Source organism: Sprattus sprattus (assembly GCF_963457725.1).
Source record: "Sprattus sprattus genome assembly, chromosome: 1".
NCBI classification, from domain to species: Eukaryota; Metazoa; Chordata; class Actinopteri; order Clupeiformes; family Clupeidae; genus Sprattus; species Sprattus sprattus.
The window spans coordinates 24963133-24986024 of NC_137920.1; the positions used below are offsets into that span (position 1 = coordinate 24963133).

The 22892-nt window shown below is 41.5% G+C and overlaps 1 protein-coding gene across 1 annotated transcript; it reads left to right on the forward strand.

The window, feature by feature from the left end:
* Positions 1–730: 730 nt before the first annotated feature.
* Positions 731–19946, forward strand: LOC308368732 (NLR family CARD domain-containing protein 3-like; the record flags this gene model as incomplete). The annotated part of the gene is given in 9 exon segments (XM_080842984.1): positions 731–986; positions 2657–2827; positions 6220–7392; positions 7395–7803; positions 8284–8460; positions 8777–8950; positions 10491–10664; positions 16783–16829; positions 19414–19946. Coding segments are annotated over 9 exon segments (3114 nt in total).
* Positions 19947–22892: the final 2946 nt, after the last annotated feature.

Sequence of the window (22892 nt, forward strand, 5' to 3'; positions counted from 1 at the left end):
ACCAAAGAGTGGCTAAACAAGAGGGCTTCTCTTTTCCTCATCTTGCATTGAGCAGAACAGAATTGCATGACCCTCGTAATGTTCCTGGCTGATGAATCACTGCCACCTACTGGATGCTTGTGTTAGAGAAACCACAGCTTATGGTTTCTTGAAAGCAAGTTATGTTGCAAATCTGAAGACACTTTTTTTTTTTAAAGCTTTTGGCATGTTTGAAAGCTGCCAAAAATCACGTGATAAGATTACGCTCATGAGCACTCAGAGCATTACAAAAGTAACAAATGCAAATCCTGGGGGTTTGCAATATGAAATGACTATTGCAATTTGTCTTTAACAGAACAGAATTTACAGTTGAAAACTCCAAAATCAAGTTATGAATAACAATTGCAATTAGTGTTGTAGTTCGTATGTGTTTTAGTTCGCCAAGAGCAAAGCATACTCTGACCATCTTTGTATTTAAGACAATTCTACCTTCATAATCATGTAAAATGTACTAACACCTCTTTTTTAACACAGACACAGACATGGACATAAACAGACACACACACACAAACACAAATAGGGAAAGCAGAATTTAATTGTGAAAATTCAATTATGCTTTTATAATTGCTCATGAATTCTTTTTCTTCATTTTGAACATGAACTATCCCCCCAACATCTGGTCTTTTTGAAAGCTGGCCCAGCCTGACCCCAAGCATCCAGTTCGTAGTGGACTAATAATCTGGACGCCACAATGACGGCAACTCAGAGGGAAGTGCTGAGGAACGCTCTGGACAACCTCACGGGGACCGAATTTAAGAGGTTTAAGCAAGACCTTCAGGACCAGGGCCAAATCGCATCGGGAAAGCTAGAGAAGGCCGCCACAGACGACACTGTGGACTTGATGGTGAAGGTGTATGGCACGGGTGGTGGGGAAATCATGTTGACCATTTTGAAGAAGATGAAACACAACCAGTTGGCCTTGGACCTGGAGAGACATCTGGAAGAATGTAAGTGTGTAGCTTACAGTCTTTGATGAGGAGTCTTTGTGTATGTAGGAGGAATCCTTTACTTCCTCACCACTCATTTATTCCCTCTTTCTATCTCTTCCCTCTGTCTGACTGGGTCTATCTGTCACTTTGTTCTCTCTGTATCTTTCTCTCTCATCTCTCTCACTCACTCTCTAGTGAACGCCCCAGCCTTGAGCAGAGGATCACCAGTGCCACAACAAGGAGGGGGTAAGGACCCAATGGCGGCCATATTAGCTGTAATACACACACACGCAACACACACACACACACACACACACACACACACACACACACACACACACACACACACACACACACACACACACACACACACACACACACAAACAAATATTACACAAACCTTGGTGTATTTATGAAATGTCTAAGTAGGTTGGACTTGGGTTTTCATAAGTGCTGAACAGGACAAAGAAGAGAGGTTTTATTTGAAGTGTTGTGGGTATACAGTGTGCTCATGGGTTTCTATTACAAAGGTAAATATTAATGAAACAGAAAGCGGATGGTGAGAATGATTTACATTACAGGTAAATAGGCTAGCATAGTATGTAGATGTATCATGAGTGGTGTAGAATATGTGCATGACATTGTGGTGGGGGTGTGGATGTGTAAACCAAGGGTTCCTGCAATTATATCAGATGGAGAGCAACATCCCACAGCGGAGACGGTCAAGACTACGAGGGGAAGGAAAGAAAGACAGTATAGACTAGACTAGAAGGGGAGGGAAAGAAAGACAGTATAGACTAGACTAGAAGGGGAGGGAAAGAAAGACAGTATAGACTAGACTAGAAGGGGAGGGAAAGAAAAGAGACAAAGTGAGTGGCAGAGCTCAGTTGCCTAATATGCGTACCCATATATGAACTTAATGGTTATGGTGATGAGGAACAATGTTTTCACAGCCATTGTCATTTGCAGGCAAAGGTCTCCCACAATAAGAGAGAGAAAGACCTTGTTAGTAGACATACATTTCATAAACAAATAAAGTGATAAGTTCAGATAAACAATTTACAGTAGGTAATGTGATCACATTGAATGCCTCAGAAAAATGTGATCTAGAAGGAGAGGAAGAGGAAGAGGCTGCCCTGCACGGTGTGTGGGAATTTTGTTTATGTTTAGTTTTGTTGAGTTATGTTTACTTATAGTTGGCTGACATGGTTCATGGGAATTTTAGTTAAACCAAGGGTGGTTGGATACAACAATAGGGCACAACTGGCTGGCGACAGCTACAACAGACACTGCGCAATCTCTGATGAGGTACATATGTGGGAAGAATCATATAAATAATTTTTTTCTATGCTCTCTCTTTAATTTTTTCTCTGCCAACTTTCTCTGTGGCACTTTTTGTTTCATTTTATCTCTTACTCCTCCTTTTCATTATGGTATTTCTTTATCTCTCATTCATTCTCTCAGTTTTTTTCAATATATATTTTTTGGTCACTCTCCGCCTTTCCTTCTCTCTTTCTTTCATCTCTCTCCCCTTTTTCTGGCTCCTTATCTCTCTCCATCTTTCACTCTCACTTTCCATTTCTTTATATGCTCTCTCCCTGTCTCTGTGTCCTTCCCTCTCCAACTTTCTCTTTGCTATATCCCCCCTCTCTCTCCCTTTCTCTCTCTTTCCACTCTCTTGTTTTAAGTGGGAGCCCAGCAGTGTTCCCCAGGTCTGGCCGGAGAGAGTGGAGGGGTGAAGGTGTACGCCACTGCTCACTCTGAAGGGATGGTAAACATTACACCCGTGACCGGCTGCACCATCAATGGCCCTGTCACCTTCAACTTTGGAAAAAGTGCCATGCCACAGCAAGAAGGGGGTAATGGACCACACACACACACACGACTATTACATAAACCTAGGGAATTATAGTAAAACAAGGATAGCAAGGGTGGTAGGATACACCAATAGGGCACAACTGGCTGATGGCAGCCGCAGCACACAACACATGCTGTACCCTCGATCCATAAACGCCATTCCTACACAGCACTACACAGTCTGTAGCCGATTTTATATGTTGGTACTTTTATTTTATTTACCTATTGTCAGGGACGTCAGGACTCAGAGATGGTAGTTCGCAGAGTTTATTTGGCAACAGACAGGGGACACGAAAAGGGGAAACAAACAGGGAGAAAACAAACGCAAACTGGTATAACGCTCAGACGATGGAATAACGAACTACAGCACACAAAAGTCAAACCCGGGAAGATCGTACATGGGAGATTATTTCTGAAACGGGAAAACAAGAGCGCAGGGGCTCAGAATTAAACAGGAGAATAACATCTGGAAGTCACAACACAGAGCTGGGAAGGTCACAGGAGACATAGTCAGGAACTTTTTGCTTCACGGAGTTCCGTCCTAGTAACAACGAGGCCAGACAGGGGAGTGAGGAGTTTATATTGTGACAGGTGCATCTGAATTCAGGTGCATCTGAATTCAGGTGATCTGGCGGTCGGAGGCACCGTGGCAGGAACAGGGATTAGCACTGGTGTGACACATTACTTTTAAATGGCTAGTAGCCCTCACACCACAACTAGATGGCATTCAGTTTTACATTATAACATGCCGTAACATTGAATAAACCACGATTAATACACAGTCGTGGTCAAGGCATGGTTTTGCTTTATAAAAAATGACATAAAAAATGTGTTTTATACTGTATATGTTGTGTTTAATAGCGGAGAGAAAAAACTGTATTCTTGCAAATTGTTTAAAACGATGATAGTTGTGCCTTACGAGAAGGCTTAGACATTTAAAATAGTAGAAGAAAAACTATATTTAACCACAGAAAAGGTGGGAGTAAAATGCTACATTGGTGATGCATACAAAGCTACATAGTGAAAATCATATCCTAAAATTAAGGTATGATATGCAATATTTAATGGATTACATCATATTTCAACCAGTTAATTCTCCATTTCACCATAATACTTTTTATTTTTGTTGTCTTAAGATTATGATCGAGCAGAGGAGGCCCCAGCCAGTGGCGCAAAAAGTGGGTATGCGCTGTATGCGGCGCATAGGGGCGCCGCACCATGGGAGCGCCAAAGCGATGGTAAAAAAAAAAAAAAATTTCTATATGTAGCTGCTGTTGTGCGTTTCTAAATCATTACTGCATTTCCTTAATGTTATATAACATTTTAGAGGACTAAACAGACTAGAGTAGGCGCCTCATCTCTTAAGATTCCATAATAGAATTTTGACATAGAAGAGGGAGAGTGAGCACAGTGACCGCTCAACACACAAGCAGTTAGAACTAGGCTACGAGTAGTGAGTTGGTTGGATGGAAGATGGATAAAGCAAAAAAGCTGTCAGGAGCTGAAAACAGAAAAAGAAAGAGGGAAAAAGAGAAGACATGTCAGGGGATGCAACAGCAATTAAATAAGTGGATGGTGAAAGGCAACAGGTAGGTTTTAAGGTGTCTTTACGTTTGTGCTTGGAGGCTTGCAAATAATGTTAACAGACTAGCTAGCAGGCTAGCTAGCGTTTGCTAACATAGAAATGTAGCAGCCAAATGGCTAGTTTAAGCCTCATCAATTAGGCTGATGATAGCTACATTTAGATTTTGGTTAAACCCTACTGTACCAATCCCATGTATGACACATCTCAATTTTATTAAGGCAAAATAACAACTGGAAACGTAACTCTGGATACCATGGTTACCATTAGCTGTTCATGTTAGCTGTGCTGTCAAACATACAGGCTATCTGTTGGCATGGTGCAATACAAGATAAATGGGCAAGGGAAAAGGCACGGCGTGTTATTATTTAGTAGCAACTAAAGAGCACTCTAGAATATTTTGGTAGGAGCATTGTTACACATCATCACCTTAAAAGATCTTTATTTGTAGACTTACTTTTGCGTTTTAAGGCATTATTTGCAATGGTTATCATTTCATTGTTAATGTTTGCAACTGTTTATTATTTGTTAACATTGTTACTAATATATATATATATATTTGTGTGTGTGTGTGTGTACAGTATACTGTATGCACCATAGGGCACCATTATGGTAGGCATGCAGTGGCTGATATACTTTAAAATAAACCTTTATTATTTAAAGCCCATACATGATGATGTCTGGCACACTTATTTATTTATTTGTTTAAGAAAAAAAAAAAAACGTGTGTGTGTGTGAGGGGGGGGGGGCGCCAAAATTGTTGCTGCATACCCCCCTGACATTGGGCAGTTGCACCCCTGGCCCCAGCCTTGAGCAGGGAATCACACATGCCACAACAAGGACGGGGTAAGGACCCAATGTCGGCCATTTTACATTTGGATTCACGGCATATTAGCTGCAATACACCCACACACAAAAATATTACACAAACTTAGGTGTATTTATGATATTTCTAAGTAGGTGAGTCTTTGGGATTCATAAGTTCTGAATAGGAAAATGAAGACAGGTTTTATTTGAAGTTTAAGTGCATAAGATGTCAGAGATGAGTTAGGTGTTCAGCTGCTTTGGGCGTGACGCTGCAGAGTGTGTGGAGCTGGGAAACTCATCCCACCACACTGACAGCTTTTTGGCTGACTGGTGTTGGGAGAGACCACCAGACTCTCTGCTCATTTCCCGCATGCACTGGTGAAAACTGTAGACCTAGGTGGGAGAGTTTAGATAGGAGGATGTTGTTGAAGGGCTGGCTACCATCTAGTGGAGCATCAGAGCATAAATCAGTGAAGAGAGATAAACAGAGGTGTGACGTGTCCTTTTTTGCTAATAAAAAAATGGTACCACTAGGTATGGGGTGGCGTTCAGGAAATATGTCAGTGCTAGTTTTGTAAAAATGCAAAATTCACTATATGGTTTGTTGGCATGTATATTGCTTTACTTACATTGGTTTTATTTCATAGGTATTGGTCATTATGCACTTGTATTGAACCTTGATTGAAATTGTTGGTTATGCGTTTCACATATGAAAGAATGTGAACCTTGTTACATTTATTTGTGAGACTTGGAGATTGATACATACATGTAACGTTCAGTATAAGAATACATAAAGAAGAAAAGAGTACGTATATCCAAGGATCTTTAGCAAAGTTACTTAGAGAAATAAAAGAGGGAATAAAGAAAATACAACTACAAAAATAACCACAGGAAAGGTGCAAGTAAAATGCACTGATGGTGCATAAAAAGCTAAAAAATCAAAATCATATTTTGAGAATAAGCCAGTTATTTCACCATATCACATCTGTCTTTTGTTGTCTTCAGATTTGATTGCAGCAGAGAAGAGAAGACTAAAACTGAAGATTCAGGCGCACATGAAACAAAGGTTTTCTGTTGTACATCAGGAATCTGGAGTTTCTAGTGTACAAGAAATCTACACTGAGCTTCACATTGTAGAGGGCCGCACAGGTGGAGTCAACAATACACATGAAGTGTCGACAATTAACATGAGCCAGATTGGGAGAGGACCAAGCTCTAAGGATAAGCAAGTCAAGTTGGCAAACATGTTCACAGACAGGCCTGCCACAAAGGTTTTGACTTTGGGAATTGCTGGCGTAGGGAAATCTGTTGCAGTGCAAAAGTTTGTCATGGACTGGGTTGAGGAAAAAGCAAATCAAGATATAGACTTTGTTTTTGTTCTTCCTTTTCGGGAGTTAAACTTGAAACAAGGTGAATACTGCAACATTCTTGATGTTCTTCAGTCATTCTACCCTTATCGTAAAGATTTAAAATACATCCTTGACTTGAGTAATTGCAAAATTCTTTTTGTCCTTGACGGTTTGGATGAAAGTAGACTCAAGCTGGAATTTGGCAAATGTATTTGTATGCTGGATGCAGAGTCATCAGTAGACATTCTCATAACAAGTCTCATTAAATGTACGCTAGTGCCCTCTGCACTCCTATGGGTTACAACCAGACCAGCAGCAGCCAGTCTGATCCCAGAAGACTGCTTCAACTTGGTGACAGAGGTTCAAGGATTCAATGACGACCAGAAAGATGAGTTCTTTAAGAAAAACATTCCAGAGAAGGCCGAGGGACTCATTGGTCATATCAACAAGAATAGAAGCCTCCACATCATGTGTCATATACCAGTATTCTGCCGTATTCTAGCCAATGTGGTGGACAAAATACTGGAAGACAATGAAGAATCAGCCAAAACGCTGACAGAATTGTACACATTGTATAATATCTCGCAGGTAAAAAGAATGAATGACAAATACTCAGAAGACAAGAAGATGAAAAAAGAGGAAAAAGGACAGTTCCTTGTTAAACTTGGGAAATTGGCATTTAAACATCTGGACAAAGGCAGCCTGGTCTTCTATGAAAAGGACCTGGCAGAGTGTGACATTGATGTAAATTGGGGAGCACTGCAGGCTGGACTTTGTACACAGATCTTCAACGTGACAAGTGCTTCAACTGGAGAGAACATGTTCAGCTTTTGCATCTCAGTGTACAGGAATTCTTGGCAGCACTTTTTGTTATTCATGAAGGAGGTCATTTGGCAAATCCCTTTCCAAAGACTTGGAAAGAGAAGATCAGCTGGCTGTTCAAACACTCAAGGTTTGACCTTTACAAGATGGCAGTGGATAAGGCCCTGCAGAGCCATAACGGACATTTGGATCTTTTTGTCCGTTTCCTCGTCGGCTTGGCTCCAATGTTGAAGCCAGAAATCCGGTCCCCCCTGAAGGTGTTGCTGCCACAGTTAGCTATCAGAGAAGACAGTATCATGAAAACAGTTCAATACATCAGAGAGAAGATCAGGGAAGATATCTCACCAGAACGGATCACCAACCTCTTCCACTGTTTAAATGAGTTAGGGGACAACTCACTGGTTGAGGAGATCAACAGGTAATTAATACAGACCATTTCGCATTCAAAGGAATTGGTAAATTGCACAAGTAGTAGAGCATGGTGTCAACAACACCAGTGTCATAAGTTGCTGCTTTAAATATATTGGTTTTCCTACATGTACTGTCACTGTTTGTGGTTCAGGGAAAATATCATAAATGCATTGGATAACAGCGTCTGCTTAATGACTAAATGTAAATGCATTGAAATCATCAAGTCTGTGCAATTATGCTCCCCCTGATAAAGGAATAGTCCTCAAATGATGTTGTTAACTTGTGTCAAAATGATGTCCACAACAATCATCAGAATGTATTTAATCTGTAGTGAATAGGAAATTGATGTTTGTCGGTATTGATGCTATTTACTGCTGATTCTTTTTTATTTGTATTTCTATTCATCTGGACTTGGAGGAGCATTCTCTTTTTAAATAAGAGGCGTAAGTATCACTAAGATTATGAATATGTTTAAAATGTTACCCAGGTACACAAACTCAGCAGATGAGGAGAGGAACCTGACTCCAGTCCAGTGTTCAGCTTTGGCTTATCTGCTGCTGATGTCAGCTAAAGACTTGGATGAGTTCGATCTGAAGAAATACCTGAGATCAGAGGAAGGGCTCAGCAGAATGCTTCCTGTAGTGAAAGTCTCTAGGAGAGTTTGGTGAGTACAGTTTTGGGTGGGTTCTGGGAGTAAAGCCTTGTTAACAACAATGATACAACTTGTGACAATTTTGAAAATGTATTCTGAGAGACTGGCAGAGAGAGATGCTTATAAACACGGATTGTTTAACTGTGTATAAACATGAATAATATCGTTATAATTGTGGATGTAACTGAGTTACCGCAACAACATGATGTTTAATCTTCATTTCTAAACAGGCTAAATCAGTGTTAATGCTGAATAGTATAAAATGTGTACATATATATAATTACATACAAATACATACATACATTCATACATAATATTTTTCAAACAGGCTAAATCAGTGTTACCTCTCCGAAGCAAGCTGTGAAATTATGGCATCAGTGCTGCTAAGGACACCTTCCCATCTTAGAGAACTGGACTTAAGTGACAATGACCTGCTGGATAAAGGAATGGAGCTGCTCTGTGTGGGAATAAGACATCCACAATGCAAGCTGGAGACAGTGAGGTCAGTTATGTGTCGTATAAGAAAGGCTGAGCTGTGAATTCAATATCAATTCCTCAGAAATGTTGCGTCTGTGTGTGTGTGTGTATGTGTGTGTGTGTGTGTTTGTGTGTATGTGTGTATGTTTGTGTGTGTGTGTGTGTGTGTGTGTGTATGTGTGTATGTTGTGTGTGTGTGTGTGTGTGTGTGTGTGTGTGTGTGTGTGTGTGTGTGTGTGTGTGTGTGTGTGTGTGTGTGTGTGTCTGTGTGTGTCTGTGTGTGTCTGTGTGTGTTTCACAAGAGGAGTAAGGCCCTAATGTGGGGAGGACTCCCCCACCGCAATGGTTGGGTCCGGGCTCCCCATGACAGTGGTTGGACCCAGGAGACCTAAATGGAACAATTCAGCCCAAGTGGCTGCTCTATTTAAAGGGTGCCTCACGAGGAGAAGGGGAGAGACAGGCAGGAAAAAAAAAAAAACACGTTTGCTGTGAGGTGAAGTGTCAATCTAGATGTGAGGATACAGTTTATATGCTTTGTTTATGTGCCAACTTTATGTGCTGAGTTTCTGTGTCTATTTTCTGTGGCTAGTTTGGGCCTCTAGCTTGTGAATGTGCCAAGCAGGTGCCTAGTGTGCCTAGTTGCTGGAGTACTTTGAGTACTGTATGATTTATGTTTGTTTATTTTGTGTGCACATGTTTTGGGGTCGAAACCTTTAAATGGAGTCTCTGTTTAAGTAAATATGTAGATTTTGATAAGAGCCTTCATCTCCTGAACTGTGTTTTCCCCCACTTCACCACCAAGTCTAGCCTGGTGACACCAGCCTATGTATTTCTGCCTGAATTGATTTCAAGCTCATACTCAGTCTGGCCCAACCCCGTTGACAATCGTCTCCAGGATCCAACCGCACCAATTAGCAAACAGTTCAGAGCTGTGACGCAAAACTCACCTTGGAGGAAGAGACACGAAAAGCTATCGGGAAAGTTGTCTCAACTCTCGAGAACATCAGAAAATTAAAAGGAGAACAAGAGTATTGTCTTGTAAGTTTTATGATTGGAAAGAACGTCGTAGCTCTTCTCCCAACTGGCTTTGGGAAGAGTTTAATCTACCGAATGCTTACCAAACGTTGCTGATTGGTTAAGGGAACTCCAATGATTTTAAACCTCAAGCTAAGCACCCGCCCATCTCGGAAACGAAAATGAACGGGGTTAGGCCAGACTGACTGACGGAAAAAAATGGAGTCACAGGCTGGTAGTGGCCAGGCTACACCAAGTCGCCCACATCTCAAAAATCGCCTTGGCCCCTTACAGTCTGTGTCTTTTTGTTTCTATTTATGTAAAATACAGAGCAAGCAAAAGAGAACAATGCATCAGCTGTCTTTATTTACAGATGTGTCCTGATGTATTCATCTGCGTGAGAGTGTGTGACGTTTTTAAAGGGAAAGGATCAAAATTACTTGGAGATCCAAAATGCAAGCTGGAAACATGTTGGTCAGTTAGTATAAAAGATTACCTAAAACAATATATTTTATAAATGTATAGTCTGACCCTTTTGTCTCTTGTTTCAGGCTGAGCGGTTGTCTCATCACACACCAGGGCTGTTCTTTCTTGGCCTCTGCCCTCAAATCAAACCCCTCCTACCTGAAACAGCTGGATCTGAGCTACAATCACCCAGGAGACACAGGTGTCAGTGAACTCACAGACAGACTGAGTGATCCCAACTGTAAACTAGAGAATTTCAAGTGAGTGCTGGGTGTTAATTTGGGTGTAAATATCATTTTAATCTTAGGTGACATATTCTGGATAGACTGGCCATGTCGGTGTGGGTTTTCTCCCACATCCTAAAATAGACACAGTGGTGGTTCTTGGTGTAAGTGACACAGGCTGTTGCTGAGAAATTCGGAGTGAGATTTCTGATGGAGGGGGTGGGAATAGTCTTTTCACTAAGAGCACTAGCTGAGGCTATATCCACACTTATACATTTACGGAATGATCTCCATCCAGACGGGCATGTTATCTCTTTATCAGAAAAACTATCATGCCTGAAAATGCATATCACGTGACATGACCATTTACATACACTGCGCGTGCGCTCTATGTAGGGCCGATAACGCTACAGTATTGATGCAGATCGCTTGAATAATTAATTTTATTCAATATGCATATCTGGCTCACTCATGTCCTGGCAGACAGAGTGGCACAGGCTCACTTCCAGACTGCAGCAGACGAGAGAGAAGCAAAGCTAAACACATCACACAAGGTTTAAATGGTATGAAGTTACTGTTATCCACCAAAGCACTAGAGAAAACTACGTGGTGGGTCTCCCACATCCAAAGTCCTCTTGCTATGCTTTTTGCAGCGTAATGCATCAGCAAAGCAGAAGAGAAAGACTACTTGATTAATTAATCACCTCACAGAGGCATTTGATTAACTCACACATACATTATTACATACGTACATGATTTTAGTCAGACTTTCACATTTCTATATCACTCAGTAGCGTAGAGTAGGCACCAGGCGTTAAAATAGTAACTGTTTTGAAACTCAAACGTATTAGTGTGGATGTAACATTAGTCTGGAACACTATGGAAGGTGCATCTTCTTTTATTCCTACATAGATGTGTGTGAGGGACCGGGGCAGTCACCCCATGTTGTTTGGGGATGTGTCGACTGGACGGGGTGGTTAAGGGTTGAAGAACAGTGCAGGAGATGGTAGTTGTATAAAAATATATATATTTATTAACAAGGGCTATAAACCCCAACACAGTGCCCCCAAAATAAACAAGCTAAAACATTCAGGCCGTACCGCCTGGCACTCAAGTGCGTGGCACCCTGGGCACCTGCTTGGCCGATTAGGCCCAAATATCGGCACCTGCGCAGGGCCCAAGCCAGGCCCCAAACTAGGCCCAAGCCAGGCCCCAAACTAGGCCCAGGCACTTAGCCCGAAGCTAAGCACATTGCTAGCCACTCAAAATAAACACAGGAACTAAACACATCAAAAGGCACAAAGACAAGGCACAGAAACAAGGCACACAGAACAAGCACAAAGGAACAGGTATAAAACAGGGCAAAACGCTGTCCACACATCTAGACAGAAAACACATACACATACAGTGATGCTGTCAGACGTCTGTCTCAAACAAAGCTTTCCAGCAGTGCTATGGGTGGATCCAGTCAGCTAGCTCTGGTGCCCCTATCAACAGCGCTGTTACACTCCTTATTCCCATTTTTTCCCTCTCCACTTTTCTCCTTCCAGCAGGAACTGATCTAACTGCAGTCCCACTTGACAGACTGTCTGGGTAAATTGGGTAAATTATGAGTGCTTGTTTCACACCCCTGTGTAGGTTCTGAGGCAAGAACGAAAGAGAGAGACTGCACTATGGGCGAAACATATGTTGGCACAGAGCCTGTGAACATGTAAAGAATGTATTACACAGAAGACATAGGAAACTAGAAAAAAGAACATTTACAGTATCTGGTCCAAAACAGACTGATATTGGCATGTCTTAATCCTCACGCTTTGGCCTTGTCTTGTTCCTGATTCTCACAAACTGGATGAGTGTGTTTACAAAGGGTGGAACCCAATTGAAACATCAGCAGGCACAGGGGTTGTCAATTAGGTGTCATCAGCCTATAGGACATACTGTAAAACACTTACACACACATAAACAGCGAACTGCAAACACAAGAGTAATCAAGCCCAAAACAAGCAGAAACACACACAGGGACATAACAGCACAGGATGGGTGGCATACATCAAATAGTGAGAAACTGGCAGTCAGTGTGTTTTTCATAGTTTAATAGTTCCTTTTCAAGTATGTGCATTAAGAAACCTTGAACAGTGCAATTGGCAATACACAGTTATTTCACAATTATATATTGTGTCAATTGCACTGCATAGATCTGAAAATGTTAAGAGCATGATTGTATATTATGTCAAATTGTACAAATGTACATATATATATATATATATATATATATATATATATATATATATATATATATATATATATATATATATATATTATAATATGAATATATACTTATACTTAAAATATATTATATTGTATCACATATTATATATATCATATATATGTTATTCCATTGCACATTATACTGAGTCATTATATTATATTGTATTATATATATGCTATGTTATTTATATTACAGTTCACTGCCAGTTTCTCACTATTTGATGTATGCTCTTTCTCTTAATGATGGTCAATACGTAGTAACTAAAGAAGCACTATTTCGATAGTTTATAGATCTTCTCAGTATTTTCAAAATGCACGAGCTTTGCAAGAAAAGTGAGCGTTTATTATAGACCCATGCACATGTATGACTGGCGATTAAACTAGCGAGATTCAAAGTAACGTAGAGGCAAATCTTTTTCACACACTTCACGTAGAGCATAAACCCTTGAATACTCCATGAAATTGGTTGCGAAATGTAAAAGGTTATCGTGATTTTTATCCAGATAAACCGCAGCTCCTGGCAACTTGCGCTTGTTTGACACGTCTGACAGACCTCTGACGGCAGAGAGCTCCTTTCCCAAAATTGCGGCGACGCGTTTCACCGAGAAGCAGTGGAGGCGGTGTCTACCTATACATGTCTATGGGAGGCACTGCCTACCCTGCCCATAGACTGCAATGCATCTGCCTCCCTTGACCGCACGTCCAATGTTCATTGGCTGATCAATGGGAACCGGAAATGCTCAAATTCAGCGATTTTGATAATAAAAATGCTCGAAATGATCGGAATCATGCAGAAATGACACTCGTAACACAGATAACTAGAGAAATATGAATATTTATTTTATAATATATATATATATATATATATATATATATATATATATATATATGATTATTATACAAAAAAAAATATTTTTTTTATATATATTTTTTTTACTTTTCAAAATGACAGGTGAGGCTCTGCCTCCCCTGCCTCCTATGACTGCACGTCCCTGTTACACGTCATCCATTCATATTGATGTGAATCATTCAATTGCACCCGTGAGGCAAGTGCGAATTTGATAGAATGAAGCCCAGTCTGCTCATACACAAAAGCTAACATTAACGTTGGGTGGAGTTAATTTGCTGCCAACGCCCTCCTACTGTCCCTAGGGGTCGTGGTTCTTTGTGTTGCTCGTTGGCTGTGTTTTGTTCCGTTATTGCATGCAGGTGCGGCTGGTGATTGCGGGCGGAGCCAGATTCATCTTAAGCCGGAGTGGCAGTCCGGAAGGGTCTCTCCCTGCTGCGTGCCGCCACGTTTTTCGGGCCTTCGTTTAGTGTTGTGACCTCCAGTTGTTTGTGAAATCTCTTTATTTGTTATCCGCGACTACAATAAAAACCCCTAGACACGAGTCCCACTTGACTGTTCGTCATTGCGTTACTTACCAGAGTGCCTGGTTTGTAACAGTTGGGATCTCGTCCAGTAGTAAGGATTGTGTGTATTGTGGTAGGTGAAGGCCATTTAGTGTTTGCGACGGTAGGTGAGTACCAAGAGCGTGTGACTTGACTGGGTGGGTGCGTTGCATCGCAATTAGCAGCCGCCGGGCGGAACGATCCGTCACTTTATTATTTTAGTTTGTTGTTTTCTGGTGGTCATCCTTATTCGGTGCGTTATCAGAGGTGTGCAGTAGGCTGTACCACTGGCCTGCTGCATCCTCTCGAGCTCAACGGACAAAGTATACCGGGTAGGGAACCCACTGAAGATCAGTGAGAGGGATCAGTTTTTTTTTGGTTTTGTTAGGGGTTGCGGTGTAGCGCAGACCGTCCAGTCACTCACCAGGTACTGAAAAGTCGCTTTAGTGTTGTTGGTGCATTGCGTGGTCGCGGTGCTACAGGTGGGGTTGGAAAGGGTTAGACGATTTGTAAGCTGCTATAGTGTTTCGGGTTATTGCCCATTTCGTGCGTCTAACCTAACCTGCACCTGTTAAGTGTAACGTGTCTTGGCACGGTAGAGAGAGCCAGTGGTCATTTCTGGAGGATTTGGTGGCCACTTCGAGTCCAGTGTCGCCCTGTTGCAGCCACCCGACACTGGGACTTCTGTGTGTTTGTTTGTTTATTGGTTGGGTTTTGTCATCATGGCACAAGCACAACACTGTGAGGAGGGGTGTGGAACTCTGTCCTCTCCGGTTGGGTACGATTCGTCCGACTCTTGTACCATATCTGATTCTTTTCTGGTTACTCTTGACGATTCGGGGAGAGCACCTGAGGCCGTTGCCCATATGAATCTTGCAGGAGCTAGTAATACATTGAATGAAGGCAGATACGGGTCGGGGAATATGGCTCATACAAACTCTGACGCTCTGTCAAGGGTACCGTAGTCTAATCTCCATGTCTACGATTAACGCAATCGTATGTCATGACTTTGTTTTGTTTTTGGTAGTGAGTGTGAGTGTTTGCTTTACATTCTTGTGGGCATGTGTGCGTGCATACGCTGGGAGTTCGGAGTGGTGAGTATGAAAGCGATGCGTGTGCAGGTGTATGTGTGTTTTGTGATTTACGTTTATTACAGCATGGCTGTATACCCTTCGGTTTGTTGAAATTGTGCTGCTGCACGCATCCCTGTCCGTGGGTGTGTTGCCCGCACGAAATAATTATAATGTGTTTAGTGTTTAGTGAATTATGGAGACTGGAGTCACCATCTTTGCGGGGAGGTGTTACGCCCTCCTACTGTCCCTAGGGGTCGTGGTTCTTTGTGTTGCTCGTTGGCTGTGTTTTGTTCCGTTATTGCATGCAGGTGCGGCTGGTGATTGCGGGCGGAGCCAGATTCATCTTAAGCCGGAGTGGCAGTCCGGAAGGGTCTCTCCCTGCTGCGTGCCGCCACGTTTTTCGGGCCTTCGTTTAGTGTTGTGACCTCCAGTTGTTTGTGAAATCTCTTTATTTGTTATCCGCGACTACAATAAAAACCCCTAGACACGAGTCCCACTTGACTGTTCGTCATTGCGTTACTTACCAGAGTGCCTGGTTTGTAACAGTCCCTGTTACACGTCATCCATTCATATTGATGTGAATCATTCAATTGCACCCGTGAGGCAAGTGCGAATTTGATAGAATGAAGCCCAGTCTGCTCATACACAAAAGCTAACATTAACGTTGGGTGGAGTTAATTTGCTGCCAACACCATTGTATTACGAACGTTAAGTGCATGAAAAATACAACTCACCAAAACTCTGAATCAGTACTTGGTCTCCATGTGCCGAAGCAGTTTTAAAGGCTTCATTGGTGCTAGCTTGTCGCCACATATTAAACAGAGCGGAATTGGTGCGTGATCACCAATCACCTGTTGCGATAAACCCGTATTTTAAGTATGACTCCTGGTATTGTCTGTTGAAAGAAGCTTTCTTTTTTGGGGGTCGTATGCTCCTCTTCTGGCTCCTTAGTTGGCCTTTTCACCTTTGCAAAGAAGCTCTCCAAAGATGTTTGTTTTTTTTACTAATTTTCGCTAGTTTGTGGGCTTATTTTCTGAGTGACGTATCACTTGAACGAGACAAGCGTCTTGACGTGACAAAAGGCAGAGGCGAATGTGCCGTCCGGGAAAATCTGGTCGTTTTTCAAAATAAAACACCTTTCAGACGCTAATAATTAATACAGCGGAATTGATATGAATTATGTATTCTTTCTGTGTGGCCCGGTAACAAATGCCTCACGGACCGGTACCGGGCCATGGCCCGGTGGTTGGGGACCACTGTACTATACTATGTTTGTATTGCATGCTTAGTTTTTTCCCTGTTGATCTAGAAAACGTATAGTTTTGCTTGATTAAAATGATAGACTGATAACAAATCCGTTCACATCCTTAACTCACAGTTTTGTGCCTCAACTGTAGTTTCTCCTCCCCTTCTTTCTTGAGGTATGACCATGGAGGAGAGTGCTGGATTAAACCAGGACTGAGAAAATGTGAGTGATTTGATTTATTTATCCCTGAAAAAAGACATATGCATGTTTGTTTATTAACATAAAAACATTGAGGTGTGTGCGTGTGTGTGAATGGAAAAGGGAAAGAGGTTGTGTATGTTTATAGGGTTAACAGTGCCTGTATCTGTGTCCCTTCAGTACTGGAGGCTGATGTTTCTTTGTTTTCATTTGGTCATTTTCTGATGCCATTTGACTTGCGATATTTCTAAAACATGAAAATGAATGTGATCAAGTCGACTCCAAGCTCATAAAGCTAGAGCTAAGCAACTGCTCAAGATGACTGCCAGCTCATACAGCTGATGCTGAGCAACTGCAGTGTCTGGCCCTGAAAACTGCTGCCAGCTTACTGCTATAATGTCATCATGACATGTGACATCAGGACAATGACAGCTGAACAGATCTCTGACACTTACTGAAAGCCTGGCAGTGTTTAGTCTGTGACGCCTACCCTAAGGGATACACACTTATGAGTGTGTGTGTGTGTGTGTGTTGGTGTGTGTCCTTAAGTTTTGACTGGCCTGTTAGTCTTTGTGTGACTGTTTGTCTGTGTGAGTGAAGACATTTCACATATACTTGTTCCTGCCTGATAGACATTCTCTCTCACACTCTCACACACACACACACGCACACACACACACAGGCACGCACACACACTGACCAACTCCGGTTCAATCCATGGCATGACACGAGGAAATGCACACACACACACACACACACACACACGCGCGCGCGCACGCTCACACACTCACCAACTCCACTTCACTCCATGGCATGATGCGAGGAAACGCATTCACACACACACACACACACACGCACAATTATGAATGAGTCCAGGATGACCAACGCAAACATTATCACACACTAAACAAGGACACACACACATAAAGATACACACAAGTTTATTTAGTCACGCAATCACACACACAAAGATATACACATCTAATACACACAGGATCATGATTAATACAAACTGTATCACATAAACAAGGTCACACACACATATACACTCACAACCATACAGAGAGAGAGAGAGAAAGAAAGAAACTCTCTCGCACACACACCTAAACAAACACAGACAGAGATAGACAGAGAGAAACAAACTTATTTACACACACTCTACTTCATTTACACACCTATACTTCTTCCTGACACACACACACACACACACACATTCACTCACTCTAACACAATCATAAATGAGTCCAGGATAACCAACACAAACTGTATCGCACATAAAGGACAGAGACACAAACAAAATAACACACACAAGTGCATTTAATCCTTTAATCACACACACACAGACACAAAGATATAAACATCTATTTTTTTCTACACTCACACGTACATCACACTTCACATACACACACATTCCAAAAATCTCTCCAGAACTCTTCACTCCCTCAAAACACACACTCTAACATATGCGCTCATACACACACACACACACACACACACACACACACACATACACACATGCACCCATTTGCCGCAATGCATAACACAAAAATTGCTCATTCTTTGTCTCATCAGTCCACAGCACTTTGATCCAAAATTATTCTGGCTTGTTGTCCCTCCCTTGTATGTCGCTTTGGACAAAAGCGTCTGCTAAATGACTAAATGTAAATGTAAATGTAAATGTTGTTCAAATGTGCTTTTGCATTTCCCAAGCAAGCATGTTTGTGGCGTGTGTGCAGACAAGGCTTCTTCCACATCACTCTCCCATACAGCTGTTCTTTGCGCAAGGTGCGCTTCATTGTTGAACGATGCACAGTGACACCATCTGCAGCGAGATGATCTTGCAGGTCTTTGGAGGTGGTCTGAGGGTTGTCTTTGACCATTCTGACCATCCTTCACCTTTGCCTCTCCGAAATTGTCTTGGCCTGCCACTTCTGGCCTTAACAAGAACCGTGCCTGTGGCCTTCCATTTCTTGATTACATGGATGCACCTTTCTATGGAATTAACGGCTTAACGAGCTAATCAGACTTAATGTGTGTTGCAAGTAATCAGTATTGAGTACTTACAGGTATTCAAATCAACAAAATTATTAGGGTGCTCAAATATTTGCACAGCCTATTTTTTACATTTCATTGCATTTCACACAACTAAATACTGCTACACTAAATATCTTTGTCTCCACCCCAGTACTCATTGTTAACTAGAAAATGTATAATGGTGAAGACAGAGTCAATTATCATGCAGCCTCAGAGGGGTGCCTAAACTCACTTTCATATGACTGTATACTCCCTCTTGCCTTCTTGACTCTCACACACACAGGTACATTGAATCATGCACTCACACACACACCAATATACACACTTCTCATTCTCCTCCCAGAATTTTGAACACAGAAAAACACACACACATACACACACACACGTCTGTTGGATCTGTGTGATAATGTGTGTATGTTTGTTTGAGCATGCGTTTGGTTGTGTGTATATATATGAACATCTGTGTGTTTGTGTGTAGGGTGGGGTGGGGTCCGGAGGGGTGGCGGGGGGTACAGTGAACTGTCCCTTTCCTACCCCATATTCTGATGAGTATGTTCTCTCCTCTTGTCTGCAGATGCCTGTGAGCTCACACTGGACCCAAACACAACAAACAGAAAAGTAACTCTCTCTGAGGGGAACAGAAAGGTGACACAGGGGAGTGAGGAGCAGCCATATCCTGACCATCCAGAGAGATTTGTCTTCTGGGAGCAGGTGCTGTGTATAGAGGGCCAGTCTGGACGCTGCTACTGGGAGGCTGAGTGGAGTGGTGTTGAGGCCGGTATAGTAGTGGCATATAAAAGCATGAAGAGGAAAGGGGGGAGTGACGGCATGTTTGGAGATAATGACAAGTCCTGGAGTCTGTTTTGCTCTGGTAACAGTTACACTGCCTTGCACAATAAGAAGAGGACTGCCATACCTGCCCCCTCCTCCCGCTCGATGAGAGTAGGAGTGTACCTGGACTGGCCAGCAGGCACTCTGTCCTTCTACAGCATCTCCTCTGACACACTCACCCTCCTGCACATGTTCCACTCCACATTCACTGAGCCCCTCTATCCTGGGTTTTCTGTTTATTATAACTCCTCAGTGTCCCTGTGCCAGATCACATGACCCCCTGATCCTGCAGGACCACCAGAGTCTTCAGAAGAGTCACACACTCCTGTTTAAACACCATTGTGTGATGCTGTGATCGAACATATTGATAATTAATACATAATTATTGAGCCTATTACAGGTTGATGATCATGTGTCTATGGAGACCAAGGTTAATTAAGCATCACTGTATTCATGGTTAAACTGTTCAAAATATGCTGGGGAATAAAAGTGGAAAATAGATGTCATCCCCCTTCTTGTTCTTTCTACGATGATTTCAAATCCTTTACAAATGACAAACTGTCGTGACATGTAATCTCTAAAAGGCGTGTGTGTGTGAGAGAGAGAGTCTGGGTATGTTTGTCCTAACTCCAACTGCTTTCTTGGGTGGTACACTGCTTAACTACTGACTGACCTGAGAAATATGGCTGATCAGCCATTATTTACACACACACACACACACAGGTTTTTCCTGTTTGGATTGTGATTTGATTTGCAAGTGGATAACACAACATTGTCATAACATCATGTCGTCACCACTAGAGGGCAGTAGTTGTGTATTTGTGCACTGTATTTCATAGTGGCGCATATGCAGCCTTTCACTACCAACAACCCATTTAGATGCCCTTATTGTTAATGATGTTAATGCCCACTTACACTCATGTGTTCTGTAGGCATATCCCCATTAATGTTCCAATGTAACATTTATATCTAGATTTACTTTAAATCAAGCTTCCGTTCTCCTCCCCAGCGTAGGCCTCCCTTCCAAACACAACAAGGCTGTAACTAAAGCATCTTTTGAACAGGGTGTAGATTTGGAAATTAAGTTATAAAAAGTGAGTTCCAATGTCCACATAGTAAGGCCTATCCTTGTTGATGAATAGGTCTAATGTCATCTTTTTAATTTACTGTTTTATTTCATACTGCACGTTGCCTTTAGTAATAAACAGTCATATTTTCCCTGATAATTCTTAGGCTTTTTCCCCATTTGATGTTTTTAGTGGTCTAATTTCTATTTACCACAACTAGTGTTCTACAAAAATATGAAGAGTCCTCTCTATGGAAGACTGCAGCAACAGATCTGATGTTGGGTATAAAGCCATTGAAGCTACATAAAATACCCAGACCTGCAGAGCATGTGTCAATGCAGATCGATTTGCAATGGAGACCCGAGTCATGAAGTGGGTCCTTCTTGAGAATGCTGTCATGACCCGGCTCATGAGCTCGACCACAGAGTAACAAAAACAGGTTTATTTCAATAAAACCAAAATAGGAGATAAAATAGTAAATGCAAAACAACGGGGGAAAAGTGCACACCAGCATCAAATGCATTATTATTATTGCTTGTATGCTAATTTCAGCCCTACTAGAATATATTTGAAATGCAGGAATTATTGTAAATCAATATGCATGAATTTGGGGAATTTTGTATTGAGTTTAATAAAAGTATAACAGATATAGATTGAGGGGTGTTGTTAACGTAAAACTAATTTCTAACATCACACTAAATTCAGCATGGTCATCAGTCCATCACGCACCTGACATCAAGCGAATGGGACATGAAGACAGAGTGTGCATAACCTTATACCACCACTAGGAGGCCAGCAATGTATATGATGTGATGATGTGTCTATCTTGAATATTATGAATATGATGTGTCTATCTTGAATTATTTTACTACTTCTGAGAAATTTAAACTCATGTTAACGCAATCTCACGTAGCCTATTACATGAGTGGAGCAAGAACAACATTGACATCATCACAGGAGGAGTCTTTTTTGAGCATATTACTAAGTACACTGAAGAAAAGGCAAATGCTTTCATTAAGCATTGGAATCAGCTTGCATGTAGGCTAAATCAAATATAGAGAAAACATAGAGGTCAAGGTTACTCTAGTTACTGTTGTAAAGGTAGTTACTGTGGTTACTGTAGTCATTGTAGTTACTGTGTCTTCTGTTACATTAAGGTAGTACTGCATAGGGAAAAAAGCCGGGCAATATGTTCATTCTGAGCAACTAAAGGCTGCAAGGATAATCCATATGGCTAAACTCAGTGCTACACCTCAGTGGTAAGTATGTGCAATCTAACAGGCAAGTAGGTGCTGTGGTTAAACAAGAATTAAGAAGAAGGAGACTCGAGAACAAGTCTATCAAATGAAAGTAAGCCAAGTGTCAAGTCTGTGAGATTTATTGGTCAAGAGCAGAGTGCAGTAACCAGAGTTGGTTCATGAAGCAACTGAAGCACAAGTGCAAAGCAGTCCTTCTTTATGCAAACTGTCCAGGCAACTTCACTGAAGTATTCAAAAACAATAAAGCTATCAATTCCACAAGAATTCTGAGGTATTGCCTCATCTATCTATCTATCTATCTAACACTGTTGTTTGACATGCAGTGCAAACATATCAAATATGCATGGATATATAGCATACAAATGCTAAACTACAGTGTTAAACAGGAATAACTCAGAAAATAGTACATAAATAATCCTAATAAAACATAATTAAAAATAACTTTTTACATGTGGCATGGTTGTTTTTTTATCATGAAATTCGTACACAGAAGTTTTATATTTGCTTTATTTGATGCTTTAAATGGTAGAAACATGAGGGCATGAGTATAGGTTTAATGGAAAATTCTAAACCTGATTGTTCAAATCCTTGATTGTGATTGGCTAAAAGCCGTTGTAAAATCCAGCATTACCTTACAATTTGACCTGATTACATTCCATATTACTGCGCAGCGAATGGCAAGGCATTCATATAGCGCATTTCATACCCAGTGTTCCATCTGGCTGTTGCGTTGCTTCAAGGGTTGCGTGGCAACGATTTATTTAGGAACTATACTTTTTAGTGGCGGAAGAATGACGGTTTATCATTAAACTATTGTTTCTTAAATTTAATTGTCTTTATTTATGAAACCATATAAAATATGTGTAGTAACAGGTTTAGAAAAGCAATAAGCCCCG